At 43.9% G+C, this 15,042-nt stretch overlaps 2 protein-coding genes across 3 annotated transcripts in view; one reads left to right on the top strand and one right to left on the bottom strand.

The window, feature by feature from the left end:
* Window positions 1–702: 702 nt before the first annotated feature.
* On the bottom strand, window positions 703–12,130 carry esm1 (endothelial cell-specific molecule 1). Of its 2 annotated transcripts, XM_048258540.1 has the most exons (4): window positions 11,978–12,130; window positions 2,483–2,750; window positions 1,749–1,895; window positions 703–1,474 (listed from the first exon to the last, which is right to left on the bottom strand). In XM_048258540.1, exons 1-4 carry the CDS (start codon window positions 11,993–11,995, stop codon window positions 1,398–1,400), a joined length of 510 nt encoding a protein of 169 aa, XP_048114497.1. In that variant the 5' UTR covers window positions 11,996–12,130; the 3' UTR covers window positions 703–1,397. The 2 variants fall into 2 exon arrangements, with proteins under 2 accessions (XP_048114497.1, XP_048114496.1); XM_048258539.1 differs by lacking the exon at window positions 11,978–12,130 and having other exon boundaries at window positions 2,483–2,960.
* Window positions 5,130–15,042, top strand: part of LOC125304352 (probable E3 ubiquitin-protein ligase HERC1) — a 56,557-nt gene continuing 46,644 nt past the window's right edge. Inside the window, 6 exon segments of the mRNA XM_048258541.1 lie at window positions 5,130–5,465; window positions 8,847–9,832; window positions 12,058–12,153; window positions 12,662–12,844; window positions 13,302–13,613; window positions 14,485–14,581. Coding sequence (XP_048114498.1) covers window positions 8,882–9,832; window positions 12,058–12,153; window positions 12,662–12,844; window positions 13,302–13,613; window positions 14,485–14,581 — 1,639 coding nt within the window. The 5' untranslated portion in view covers window positions 5,130–5,465; window positions 8,847–8,881.

Here is a 15,042-nt window from a genome sequence, read left to right as displayed (position 1 = left end):
AGTCTGAGCATACTTTGGATGAATGGCCATGATGGCCATTCATCCAAAGTATGCTCAGACTTTTTGGCATTGGTAACAAAGTGAGCAATGTCTGATTTTATACATATCTAAAGTGACTGGCCATTGCAGGTTTTAAATAAATAGAATTAGCTTCTAACCAACAGAATGCATGTGAGAAAGCACAATGCCAACCATGTCAATAAAACATGTTTGTGTTTAGGTGTTTTATTTCAGATCAAGCGAGGCGGAAACTCAGACGTCTGAGGCTCCCAGGACTGTCTATGATGACGTGTGTCACTTGACAAATTCCAGCGTGTTCGGAATTCTGTCCCCAGGACAGACACAACAACAACAGGAAGACAGGCCATTTTCACAGGTGTCAGGAAAGACAGGAAATAAACAAGCTGGATGCTGGAAAACAAGCGAGCCCACACAGCTCCGAGAGGTGACGGCCAAGACGGCTATTTTTAATCCTGAGGGGGTATTTTCAGAGTGGTCTCAATGAAGGTACGCCTGTTCTGTGACCAAACGGGTTACTGGAAGGGACACGGGGTTGGATAAGCTGAGACGTCCCCAACCACCCCAAACACACACACAAACTTCCACACACACACACACCATCCCCCCTTCCCAGACATCCAAATAAACAGACATTTATTGCATTTAGAAATACTGGCATGAACACAATATCCAAGTACACAATTCCAAGCATTGATGTATTTTATTCTTCCACGTCTCTCATGCTAATCAACTTTACATTTTTTTTAAAATATCCTGATACAAAACAACAACAAATACAACAATAACAGACAATGACAAGCACAAGACATGAAGGATGTATTTCTGACAGTTGAAATATTTTTGCCATGAGTGTCTTTGAGGTCACATAATAATACTGGATTTAAAGATTAATGCTCACAATTCCATTACGATTAGATAAGGTACTTTATAGGGCAAAGATAGGACAATGTGTCTACATGTATGTCCATTACATTCTCTCTGGCAACTAGAAGCAAAATAATATGGAACTGTACCACCATACTGTAATTATTGCATTCAGTCATCAACATATTGTGTATGTTATATTGCATTCAGAATATTGTTTTTGGTTTGGCTGATAAATCCATGTATGTGTGTGTGAGTATGTGTGTGTGCATGCATGTGTGTGTGTGTGTGTGTGTATGTGTTTTGAAAATATGACTGACAGCAAAAGATGAAAGAGAAAAAGAATACATTTGCGTGTTTGGTATAAAATCACCACTTGAAAATATTGTATAAAACTCTGAATAATCACATCTCTGATGTATTCATTTGAGACATAATAAAATATAACCTTTATTGACCATTTAAGTTATTAATATGCTACATTGTCACTGAATAATGTCTGAAAGTGTCTGTCAGCGAGGATTCCATTTGGGGGATGTTGACCTGTCTTTGAGTTGGTCCCCACTGTCTCCAGAACCCATCTCGGTACCTAAGGGAGAGGATGAATAGCTTGACAATTACTTTTAGTTTACATTAAAGAAATCTAAAGATGCACTTAAACATCCATATAGGAAAACTCAAAATGCTTATTGCACTGTAAAGCAATACTTCTGTAATGGATGTCCCAAATTTGGCATATTTTTCAAGCAAAGTTGAGTACTGTATTACCTCAAATTATTTTCATGTATACCTCAAATTCTATCTGATTTAATCTATCTGATCTGTGTTAAATGTTCTTTTTATTTTTGACAAAAAACTCTCACCAGTGCTCCCATGTGACCTAATCTTGTTGGTCATCTTTGAAAAGAATTTGAAGGTGAGACAAGCGCCAGTCTCTCTATCGCAAATTCCTCCAGCCTTACAGTTGCAAGTTCTTCTGCACTCTACTCCATATGTTCCAAACACGCAATCTGAGAAAGAGAAGATGGTTCAGTGCTTCAAAAAAGATACACAGGAAAATGCAACATATAAAATGGTAGAAAAAACAATTGCAATTTTAAAAATTTAATCAAATCAAGAGATATTAGTAGGCCTAGGCTGTATTAGGCAGTAGAAGAACTGCAGCCCACTTCACTTGTGAGAAATCTAAAACAGGCATCAGCTGATAAGAAAACATGAAACAGGATAATCCACCCTGAAACTGTCCATGTAAGCTAGCACAACATCATACACATGTTGTACATCATACACAAATCCATAATAATGGTCTAAAGCCTTTGATCTGAAGTCTTATGAATGTAATTGGCAACTGCTGTACAAGCTGTTATAGAATGAGACCCTACAGGTGATCATGTTGAGGTTTTGTGATGGCAACACATATCTCTCTAACAAATGTGCAGTCATCTCTGATGGACATAAGAACAACTTTAATGGTGATATTTGAAAACACCAATGTGTTTGATTGTTGTAATAACTTATTGCCTTTGAGACCCCTGAACTCCATCTTTTCCCCCCTAAATATATTGGTGCAGTGCAGGTACTTCGGTGAAGATCTTACCTTTACAAATTCCATACTCATCCCCATAATCATCTTCGTCTTTGTAGAAGTCACAGAAGAGCCCAGGTCCACACTTCACCCCGTGCATCCCAGAGACGGTGCGGTAACAGTGTTCACCCCTCCCCGCTGCGCAAACTTGACAGCAACCGCAATCATCCAGGACCGTCCGTCTGCATCTCTGCGTCGAGCCGCACAGGTCCACATTGCAGCGCTCGGGGCAGTTCACTGCGTATTTGGCTGCTGCGCCCCATGATTCAGCTTCTTGCAGCTGTACAATAAGAAAGACAGCAACGAGGAACATATGCATGATTACTCCGACAGCAATGTCACCTAGTGCACGGTAGTCTGGAAATTGACGAGAGGTACGCGAGGCAGGCGACGGTTACTTGAATGTTCGGAATTAACACGTCGTGTCGCATGGTTGTCAGCTTTAAACAAGTTTGTTTTGCACATGGTATGCCCTTGTCAATTTCCTCAATCCGGTGTTGTTGTCTATTTGCCAGCCTGCCCCCCTTATTTTAGAAATCCGGCATGGAAGTGGGATTAGCGCGCGACTGCCATCCAGGAATTGAAATTCGTGCAAAATGATGTCATCAGTTATGTTTAGGGTTGTTTGTGTGGACGATCTCAACGGGGCCCCTTGACCCCAGGTTCCTGGCTCCTCAGTTGACCCTTGTGTCGAGACAAATGTTTAGTTGCAGTGGCAAAGATACCTGTATCGTATGAGGATATAGGCTGAACTCATACAATTCTTGCGCTATGCTATACAGACAAAGTTAAATTGTCCACAAGATGATTTAGTGATGGGGATTAATTTACTTTCAATGGGATGCTCAGGTTAGCCAGTCTTGACGATAGGGGGCACTGTCGTCATTACGGAGCGAATAACCTAATAGACTTCTTGTAAAATGATGGGATTTTGACGTGTGATGATGGCCAGCTGTAAATAACTGTTCACGTGAAATTTGAACATGGAGTTGCAAAGTAATGTGTAAATAATGGCCCAAAACCTTTTGAATTTTGGATGTCATGTTTAGCTACTTCTTGAATTAATTATGCCTAACGTTTTTAAAAAAAAAAAAAAACATGATGACTGATAATTGACAGACCATTTATTTCTTTAATAATTTACATATTGAGAGGTCTATCATTCAATGCACACAAATATGGGTAAAAAGAGAGCTTTCCCATCACAATTACACAATTACAGCTATAAGTTTATTGTCACATGCATATAGTTACTGGAAGTAAGAAATGCAGTGAAATTATGTCTGGTGTCAGCCTATTTGTGCAAAGTGTGTGGGGGGGTAAAAAGTGCAGTAGAAGAGGGGTTTAGTAGATTAAGTGGCAAGGGCTGCATAAGATAGGTGGGGGAGGATTGGAATTGGGGCACCAACAAGGAGCACCCAAGAGCAACAGGGGCAAGGAAAAACTCCCTTACCAAGGAAGAAACCTTGGGCAGATCCACGGCTCAAGGGGCTAACCCAACTGCCAGGGGTCTTGGTGTGTGTGTTGGGGGGATGACAGGGGAGATGGGACAGTAGCCTAGTTGTTCAGTCAGCAATCAATAACCTAAATCAGGGATGGGATTTGAGGGACTCCATAGTCTTGTAAACCTGCAAACCTGTTCCCTTGTGCTTAAAGTACCCCTGCTACCTATTCAACCTTTATATGCTCCCACTTGGACAAATCATTATGAACAATTTGATTTCTTAGCTATGCTGATGATATATAAGTTTACTTAGCTCTGTCGCCTAATGACTATGGTCCTGAATCTCTTCATCAATATAATGACCAAATCAACAACTGGATGTCTCAAACTGCACTTCAGCTGAACAAAGTAAAAATTGAAGTACCGGTAAATTAATTTGGTAAAAAGGAGGAATGACTTAGAATTGCCAGTGCCACTCTTCTTGACACAAAATGGCTAAAAGCAAAAACACAGTTACAAATCTCAAAACATTGCTAAATTTAGAGGAATCTCATTTATGCATACAGGGTTGATTATGGTAATGGGCTTTTCACAGGCCTTCCTAAAAGAGAACCATCAAACCACCATCAAACAGCTCCAAAATTCAGCAGCTTGGGTTCTCACAAAAAACTGGAAAAAACCCTGACCACATTAGTCCAATGCTTAAGTCCCTCGGATTTAAGTAAGTGGGAGAATTGACTTTATAGCACTTCTGCTTGTTTATAAATAGTCTTTCTTTCTTTCTGTTTTTGTTAACTTGTGGAATAGTGGAATATTTTTGTTAACTTCTCAGTTGAAGTGAATTATTATATAACCTTTACACATTTGTTTAACCATGGTACTAATAAAAACTACAGGATAAGAGCTGAAATGTTGCTTCATCTATCCAATTTCCACTACTATGGAAAACGTGGGCCGGTCTTGGGCCTGAAACTCCCGGGCTGAAAAGTGGCCCCACTCCGGCCCTGGTGGTAGCCTGCATAATTGATGAATATGAATGAAAGAAATGTATGTCAAAATGTAAATCAACTTCTCCAAATTATTGAAACAACACGACAAAAGCATCGACCACTTCTGCAAATTAGGAGTTAAACAAATGGGTTCTCTGAGCGTGGTGACGTCTGTTCAAGCGTCTGAACGCTTAGACTGCGCTCTCCGCGCATTCCATGATTCCATATCTGTTTTTCATGGCAACAGTCCCGTTGCCTAACTGCTAGCTAGCTAGCGGAGTTATTTCAATTCTGGTATTAGGAACACTTCGCCGGCTTTTTGTGAGAGCACGATTGGAGATTTGAGCCTAGAAATATCGATTGCAAACACTGCAGTCGTAGTAATCTTGTTTTTGAGCAATGGCAGTTTAAAAAAAACCTTTCGCCCCTGTTTGTGCATCAAAATCAGACTTGCAGAGGGCAGTGGTTTGATAGCCTGTAGCATAGCTTTCTGGCTAGCCTGCTTGCTAGCTAAAGAAAGCAGTGTCAGACTGGGTGTGAATGACAGACGCAGGGAACAGAGGTAAGATTGGCCCTCTGTTTTGCATTGTTTTCAAGCGATTATGCATATGATTGATGTAGGATCTACCGGAATAACTCGTACGTTAAGTAAATGCTGTCAGATTTTCAAAACATCATAAATTACGTGCTGTCACTCTAGTGTGGTTTCTGATAAGCTAGCTAACTAGTAGGAGCCTGCCAGCAAGATGTCTTAACGTCAGAAAAAAAACAGCTAGTTAGTTGCTATCTAGCTAGGCTGTTTGTCAATGAACTAAGTAGGCTATCTTGGTAGGTTGTGCTTATTGCTAACTTGGTCCTTAGAACAAACCAAAGCATTCATCGACTGTATTCTGCTGAGATGATTCAGCACGCTAATGCACCGTTTGCTATGCTTGGGTCGACTCGTTAACATAAGGTTCATTTGCAGTTAGCCAGCTAGCTAGATAGCTAAGTGCTACAGCATTAGCAATTTTGTATCTAATAACAGTAGCATAGCTCTTGTAGATATTGTAACATTAACCTAAAACGGAATTCAAGTGCAACATTGTAGCGTTATGGAGGAACTGTACCACCACCTTGAGCGTTGCATTTTGACATAAAGAGCAAAGAATATGATTGAAAACATTCCCAGAAAACCCACACATTGATTTTACATGGAAAGACGACTTTATAGATAGAGCATTCAACATGTTCTGTCGGGCTATTGCTACCTACCTGTGCATTTTTTTTAAAAAGTAAGCTGTGTGCTTTAGGTTTGAGTGACAGTGGTTAATCAAGTAATCAGTTTATGCAGGAGGTATGGCAGCTAAAGATGCACGACCTTTACACCAAGAGGCGTTGGCTTTCGTGGGCTGTTTGACATGCAGTTTTTTTTAGTTTAGTTGTATGAGTCTCTTACAATAAATGCAAGACAACCCGAAAATATTCCGTTTCAAATGTTTCAGCTTTCAATCATCTCTTCATTCAAGTAGGGTGGGCCTTGTGGTGTGAATATTTGCCAAGTACATTTTGTGTGCCTCAGTCAGTTTATCTGTTGCAGTATGTTTTTAACCATTTGTCGAAGGATTTTATAGATTTCTCTTTATGCTAGATTTATACTGTCAGTAGCATTACTGCCCCCCTCTCAAAAATAATAAAATAAAATAAAATAAAATAAAATAAATAAATAAATAAATAATAATAATAATAATAAAAAAATCCTGGACCCATTGTTGGTAATGTATAGGCCCCAATCACTTGTCAAATGGTACATGTCCTATATAATGCCTGACTGCAGCTTTGTTAATGTTCTGCAAATATGTTTCTTTCCATCAATAATTTAGCTTAATGCTCAAATGTTTAGTTTTACTGTAGCTTATAGCAAATAAGCTACAGCTACAGTAGAATTTGCTGTTTGGTATCAAACATGCTTTAGGCTGATATTCAGGCCAGAGTGATATAATTTCTTCCAAAAAATCATGGTGTAAAGTTACTGTTCAACTTTATAGGGTCTTCTAAGTATTTGGAGGTATTATTAGAAACATGTAACCTTAGCTTCACCTACATTTGTACTCCCATAGTAAATAATCAAGCTTAACCAACAAGCCTGGAAAAGTAAACACTGCTTGAATATAACCTTGATATTGACATCGTTACTCCCTAACTTTAATCTTTTGATCTTGGCTATAGGCTAGGTGTGGTGAAGGAAGATTTGCACAAGATTTGTTTTTAGGAGTAGTTAGTGCAGTGTACCATAGCCTTGGATTTAACCACTGTCTGTAAGAAGCTTCCTGTTATTTTTACACATAAGAAACTGTATGTTGCCTGCAGTCATAAGTGTTGGTGTCAGTGCTGAGTTTTTGACTGTCACAGGGGGTCTAAGAAACTGAACTCCATAAGGAGAACGCACTGTGTCTGGGTCATGGCCGATGCCCTCACCTCACGCAGTGGGGTTGGCACAAGGAGAGCAGTGGAAACTCTGGAAGACCTCAGTGACATTTTGTGCTTGTGTGTTGTCTGTCTGCGTTCTGCCCTCAGTTAGACGGGTGATGGGGTATACTGTTTGATATAAAGTTTGTATAGCCTACTTTTCTGGTTGGAATTTTCCACTTTCCATCTTGATGCAACCCAACATGTTTATACTACTGTAAACATTGGCATCCTTACTAAGTATGAGTCAGCATTTTAAGATTGTTTACATTTTAATTGAATGCTTTTGTTTTTGAGTGCAGGAAATAGAATGTGCATACTGGCTGGTCTACATTTTGCTTTGACACCTGTTTGGTATGTTTGCATCTCTATGCTCATGCTCTGTGCACAGCTTGATCAACAGCAAATTAATTCTTGAATATGAGCCATTTTAGTAGTTGCAAGGATTTACTTAACTGTATTCAAGCAGAATTCGAGGAATGTTATGTTTTACAGTGGGGTTAAGATGGTGGTCTGAGGTGTGACATAGGCTACAGACAGTGCATCAGCTGTTTGGAGTTCATATGACTCTGTCCCAGAATGTATTCATGATTCCTGCTGGCAGATCCTATTCCCATAGACGATACGTGTGTCGTGCCAGTCTCTGGCTGGCTTCATAACATCAGGCAGACCTGCAGATTTACCTGCTGTTAAATATAGGCTCCATGCAGCTTCATGCTCTCTGGCGGGTTAGGGAACCAGTGGTACAGCTCTGCTAATGAGAGAAAGCCCAACACTGCACCTAATGAGAATACTTCCGCACAGTGGTCTTGTAGAGGCAGAGTTTGAACTTGTAGTGCACTCAGCACTGCTGCGGGGTTTAATCACTCAGACACATACTGCGCAAGATTAGATTGAGTTAGCACTGCTGATTAGCGCGCCAGTGCCTGTATCAGTGGGACCCAGTGGCCTCATTTGTTCCCCACCCAGGATGGTGACAATATGGCTACAGTGCACAGCTCTGTTCTCTTATTAATGACAGAAACTCTAGGGAGGATGTCCTCCAACCCCTAGCTCTATATGCTGGGCCTCTTAAGGCTGCAGATTAGAACGCTTCCTCCCGGCCAGTCTCACATTCAGTCATAAATAATGGATTTTGGGTACAGCAATGCATAAGATCTGCTTTCTTTATAGCAATTGTAATTTTGATTGCTTAACTTAGGTTCTGTAACCTAATAGGCTTACTCTTAGACTCGGTCAAAATCTAATTCAAAGGGCATGTAGAGTTTTTTAGTTTGGGTACTGTAGCCTAATACTTGTAGACTTTATCAAAATGTATCAATCTGATACAATCAATTTTTTTTTTGTAATTGGGGTCTTGATGTAAGATTAGTCTTAATCCCTTCTGTGAAATCAGAATTATGTAATGATTTTATTGATATGAATTGGCCTGTACTTGAAGTCCGATTAACTGATGACGAGCACATGCTAAAACTCTGTGCTTTTCCTCCTGCAGCTGTGGCCCACAGTCTCCGTGGATAATGCACAGTCATGGTGCCTTGCCAGACCCATGTGATGTTGAAATGGCAGGAGCACCTGAACAGCGCCTGGGCGGCGGAGGACAGCGTGCAGACAGCCACGCGGTGCGGGGCAGGCGCGCTCTACGCCAAGCTCCTGCAGAGTAAGGAGGTGGTGGCGCTGGCCCAGCCTGTGCAGGACCTGATGGGGCCACGCCTGCCGGACTTCCAGCACGAGAGCAGCGCGGCGGAGGAGCGCGAGGAGTACCTGTCGGCGCTGCTGCTGGCCCAGCGCTGCCTGGCTCGCCGCTCGCTCGCCTGCACGCCCTTCGCCCTGGCGCTGCACCACAGGCTGGTGGTGCTCCAGCGCATCTACTACGCCCTCCACAGCAAGTACCACGAGCGCTTCCGGCCCGCGCCCCCGCCGCAGCCGACCCAGAGCGGCGCCGACAGCGGAGCGCTGGAGCCGGCCGCCGAGCCCTGGATGCCGGGCCCGCGGGCCAGGTCGGGCACGGACGTGCTGATCGAGATGGGCGTGCGGACGGGGCTGAGCCTGCTGTTCGCGCTGCTGCAGCAGAATTGGCAGCGGGGTCAAGAGGTCACGGGCACAGCGGCGGGCAGCGGGGTGAGCTCGGGCGCGGAGCTGTGCAACGACGTGCTGGCCACCGCCTCCTCCGTGCTGGCCTCCCTGCCGCCGCTCTCGCTGGCCAACGAGAACAAGATCCCCAGCGTGGGGCTGCACTGCCTGGCGCAGGTGGGCGACTTCCTGAAGCGCACGGCGGTCAGCGGCTCGGGGGCCGACCGCGTGGGCAAGAGGCTGGCGCTGGAGCTGCTGCTTGGGCTGGCGCTACAGAGGGGCTCCCTGCGCTTCCTCCTGGAGTGGGTGGAGGTGGCTCTGGCCGCCTCCTCCTCTTCCTCCGGCGAGGGAGGGGGCATTGGGTACGATCTCATCCATCAGACCTTGCTTCAGATGAGGCAGTACTCGGTACGTGGTCTTCCTCCTCCATCTGTGCATTGACCTCGAAGGTTGTGTAGTGTAGCATTTCAATGAGGGCTGGGCAGTATATCAAAAAAGTTGATATTGATATGCTCAATACTGTTTTATACAATATATATTAGTATTCTCATTAGTATATATGTATATGTCTTTTTTTTATTAGTTTAGCTGAACACAGCACAGCGACAACATTACAAATGATAAATACTGCTACTTTTTTCTACTTTGTTACATTGTTAGTAAATTGTATCCTTTCTATTGCTGTTCTCCTTAGCATATGGATAGGCTGTTTTGGCCAGATCACCCTGCCTTACTTTCTCTCTGTCTGACTCACACAGAAACCGTAACCCATACAAAATCTTGTGTCTGTCAGTGCCACCACTGAAGTAAACAATAAAGTAACCATTAAGCCTTTTACCATTAAGAAACAATTCATCATAATGTAGGAATATTTGAAAGCATTATTCCTTAATGTTCTTAATTATTGTCTCTAACCTAGATGAGTTTATGCAGTCTTTTTGACACAAGTTGAAAAAAGGACCATAATATCAGAAATGGTCGATGAACTGTGTTCTAAAGAATCTTTCAACATCTATAGGGTAGATCTTGAGCAGGGGTGGACATGGTGTGCTTTGGGAGAGGCCCATGCTGTAGGAGGCTCAGCTTGAGGCCAGCCCAGTGATGGGAAGCATGAGTGCAATGCTGTAGGAAAAGCACTCTGGACACACTGCCCAGTGACCACCACAAATTAGTGATGCCACTCACTCGGCTCTCAGCATCTTATAGCAGTCTCTCTCTCTGTGTGCTTGGAGTATTACAGACTCCTTAAAAGACCCTCTGTGTCTGAGTCTGTGAGTGAGTAGGTTTGAGTGTGTGTGTGTGTGGCTTCCTTTTGCTATGTTATGTGATGTGCTGCCACCAAATATCAATATTGTACTTTCATATTCTAAATGGACTCATCCACTCATCCATTTATGGTGGATTTACCATACTAGAGTCACTAACACTAGTTTATGCATACACATATACGCTGGAATTTGTCTAGAAACAAAGTAGTGTGTGGTAAAAATTAAGAAATCTGTTATTTTGACATTTTTTAATATATAGAATTGAAGACATATTTGGGGATTTTTAAGAGGCAATGAGCTAAAACTCAGTGCATGTTAGGCCTATACAGTGTTTCAAATTCCTTTATGAATAAATGCCTTTTTCTTATTCATTAAACACAGATATGGTCATACAGTATATTGTAGATTCATCTTTTGCAATGTATGGAGTATTGCAGACTCGCTGAATCGTAATATGTTAAGGTGGGCAAAGTATCATATCGATTTGTGAGGTACTCTGTGATTCCCACCACGTGTGCGTGTGTGTGCAATGCAAGGGAGAGATCACAAACATTTCTCTTTTCACTAAATCAATTGTTGGCTATGGCTTGACTGATGTCTTGGCCGTCTGCCTGGCTTTGAGGCGGGCACTTGGAGCTGCTTTGGCTCTGCGTGTCCGTCTGATTTCGCCTGCACTTAATCAGTGGCAAGCCTTCCGCCAGGAGCCTTTTAGAGATGAGCCTGTGAAGGACTCCACCGCTATCGATCGGCACTTCTACTTTGAGGTGTAGCAGGCAGCATTATATATCGGCTTTACGTTCAAATGTTCTGAGAGCCTTTGAGGTGCCAGCTTATATAAAATTCATTTTTCAGACGATGAAAATCATATTGGACCCCCAACTCCCCCACCCTATGTTTTCTATGTTTTCATCGACTCATCCTCATTCCAAAAGAGCCCTATTTTGGATTTCTTCACAGTAGAACATAACACAGCTGAATGCCAGAGTAGTCCGTTTTCTGCACCCTGAAATGGGATGCTCTAAATGAGGGGTTTTCAACCAGTGGTCCGCGGCCCACTTGTGGTCCGTGAGGACATTGCTGGTGGTCCCTGACCATGGATTCAGTAGTTGCAATGTGGGAATCAGTATTTTTATTCAGTGGTGGCTCTGGCGTTACGTAATTAGTCAGAATGGTGGTCCCTGGTTCACAATCAGTTGAAAACCCCTGCTCTAAATATCTTTAGTCTGCAGACAAGCAAAATAAATAGTGACCTTGAATATGAAGTAAATAACAGGATGTGACCTACCCCTTGATGATGTAACATCTGTTTTCTGACCCTTTGCCATGCGGCGTGATGACCACTCTGTTTTTTGCTCTCTCCTTCAGGGTTTCCGAGGCGAATCGGTGAACACTCAGGTACTGAAGAAGGACGCGGACGGCCTGTGCAGTCTCTCCCACGTCGCCCTGTGCCTCTTTGAAGAGGTGTGTGTGTATGTGTGTGTGTGTGTGTGAAACCATGACCACAGGCTCTCTCTGTGTTCTGCTCTTCTGTCACAATGTCAGTGCAGAGCCCAGCGGAGGCCGGTCAGGCTGCGGTCAGTGAAGTGTCAGTGTGGTGCACTCAACATGGGCAGGCCTCTCCAGACCCACGCAGCGCTCATAAATCACAATCCTAATCTGTCCGGCGCTGTTTTCTGTGTTTCCCGTGATGGCCGTCCTTACAGCTCTCTCCCCGCGCTGAAATTCAATCTGCGCCCAGATTAGATCCCACGATTTCAGATTATCTTGCGAAAATTTACTCGGTGCTTAACCTTTGACCCGGAAAGCAGTCGGTGCACTTTGATGGGGTTTCGTGTTCGTGTCCTGCCTGTGGCTGTCCTGTGGTCTCTTTAGGATTCCTCTGGTGACTTGTGTGTCTTGTGCCGTCTGTCCTGTGGTCTCTTTAGGATTCCTCTGGTGACTTGTGTGTCTTGTGCCGTCTGTCCTGCAGATCTGCAACCTGGCCTCCAACTGCCTCTGCTCCTGCAGCACGGGCACAGGCAGCGCGGGCACCGAGGGCGACGCCGTCCGCGTCTACGTGTGGGGCAGCAACAGCAGCCACCAGCTGGCCGAGGGCACCCTGGAGAAGATCCTGCAGCCCAAGCTAGCACAGGGCTTCAGTGACGCCCAAATGGTGAGGCCAGGACCCTTTTTGTTTTCCCACACGGTAACCAATACGCTCTGAGTAATGGTCCAGTTAGGCCTGGCCTGCTCTGGTCCTCCCGGAGACTGTGGCTGAGCGCCTGCGGCAGCTCTTTGGTTAGACTTCTGAAATGCGGTTATGGAGGGGGAGAACACAGATCGAGGATCTTACAGATAAATGATATTACATGTGGCCTAATGGAGACGAATCAGCTCTGTTAGCTGATTCATTACATTACATAGTTAATGTAATTTCCTGTGTGAGACTGGACCACTAATGGTCTGTGTGGAAGAGCTTACTCTGTCTGTTTACTTTGTGGCTGTCTGTATATGAATGTGACTGTGTTATTTTGTGGTTTTTTTGCACTTATCTCTTTGCGTATGTATGCTTTCTTATCACTGTGTTTGTGCTTGCTGTGTGTGTATGTGTGTGTGTGGTCTGTGTTCAGATCGAGGCGGGGCAGTACTGTACATTCTCGGTGTCAGCTGACGGCTCGGTGAAGGCCTGTGGTAAGGGCAGTTATGGCCGCCTGGGCCTCGGCGACTCCAACAACCAGTCGATGCCCAAGAAGCTGGTGCTGGACCCGCCCCGGAGCATGCGCAAGGTGTCGTCCTCCAAGGGCTCGGACGGACACACGTTGGCCGTCACGGGCGAGGGCGAGGTCTTCAGCTGGGGCGACGGAGATTACGGGAAGCTGGGCCACGGCAACAGCGCCACCCAGAAGTACCCTAAGATCATCCAGGGACCACTACAGGGAAAGGTGGGTCACCACGCCAGCTGCAGGGTTGCCTGGGTGGACAGACCATCTGCCAGTCCTGTACATCACAGATGTGCAGTTTAAACTGTTGGCCCCCTTTCTCCCTAGCCTCACGTTGTCATACTCAGAATTCTAGTCAGAATATTCTTTTCAACCGATACGGGGGCTAACCAATCAGAGCAACGAAAAAGCTTGCTGTGAGCTGTAGGAAGAACACCTGAGCCATCCTTCTTCTCCACAAATGGTGTTTTCATTGACGTCTTTGAAAACATTGTTTTCTGGTCTTTTTAAAAAGTTATTGTGCTGTCAATATCTTGTACAACACCCATTAGTAAAATGTAAGATAACAAAATACTAGCTCGGAAATTTCCCCTCCTTCGTTTTAAAAAATAATTCCGTTCACACCGTTGCTACAAACATGCTATAAACCGCATGGAAATAATATGCATTTTTCCATATGGGGTCTTAGAAGCCATCTGTATAGCTTCTAGCCACAGCTTTTTGTTGCAAACAAAATCAACCTAAGCGTGCTCATATGACGTGATGGATAAGACACTGTTGCTTATCTGTCCATCATCGTACAAAGCACAATTTGATTGCCCGAACCATAGCTGTTTAGGACCATAGATGCTCCACAACGGAACAAGTCCAGACCGAACTTCCCGACCTCAAATGTTGTTCGGCTGGCATCCACTCTCCTCTCTCCCAGGGCCATCTGAAATGCTCATGTTTCTATGTCTATTATCGGTACACATTTTCACACACAAACACATACAACAAGGCACTGTTCTTAGCTTCTAACTAGTAATGACAAGTTTGACCTTTCATTATGGCATTCTTAACTGTCTTGTTGCTGTCTGTGGTGTGCTGGCAGGTTGTGGTGTGTGTGTCTGCGGGATACAGGCACAGTGCAGCCGTGACCAATGACGGCGAACTCTACACGTGGGGAGAAGGAGACTTTGGCCGACTAGGTATACACTGACCTCAAGTCAAGTTACTGTCTCAAAGGGTAGAGAATGTGATTGCCCTGAGGGTATAGTTACCTTCACTTAAGGAGGTTATATGTCCATTGCCATTTGTACGTCTTATGTTAGTCTTACGTACTCTAATCTTGCTGACAAACAATGAGGTTGATTTTCATAAATGTGGTGTAGCATGGACCAAAAAGGAACTCATACAAGTTTGGAGTAGATCTGTCTCAAGAGGCCAATGTGGAATTGTTGTTTTGACTTTCTGGAACATTGCGACAGTACATTTGACTTAGGGGAAAGTCTCCGTTCTCTGAGTACTTTTGTTTGCAGTTTTACTTAAATGGTGGAACTGATGCAATGCGAGGAAGGAAATGTCCAGGAGGTTAATTTTATCAGATGGAACTAGAAAATAGCCATGCAAGTACTCTTCTGTCAGTGAAAGCATTATGCTAGCCTTACTA

Source organism: Alosa alosa, chromosome 12 (genome assembly GCF_017589495.1).
Source record: "Alosa alosa isolate M-15738 ecotype Scorff River chromosome 12, AALO_Geno_1.1, whole genome shotgun sequence".
NCBI classification, from domain to species: Eukaryota; Metazoa; Chordata; class Actinopteri; order Clupeiformes; family Clupeidae; genus Alosa; species Alosa alosa.
The sequence above is the reverse complement of the archived record's forward strand: the minus strand, read 5'-3'. Positions and strand labels throughout refer to the sequence as shown.

Coding starts and splice junctions, on each gene's coding strand:
- esm1 (XM_048258539.1), bottom strand. CDS start 2,789: ATGCATATGTTCCTCGTTGCTGTCTTTCTTATTGTACAGCTGCAAGAA. Junction 1,896..2,482: donor TGAGTATGGAATTTGTAAAG/GTAAGATCTTCA, acceptor TCTCTTTCTCAG/ATTGCGTGTTTGGAACATAT. Junction 1,475..1,748: donor TAGGTCACATGGGAGCACTG/GTGAGAGTTTTT, acceptor CCTCTCCCTTAG/GTACCGAGATGGGTTCTGGA.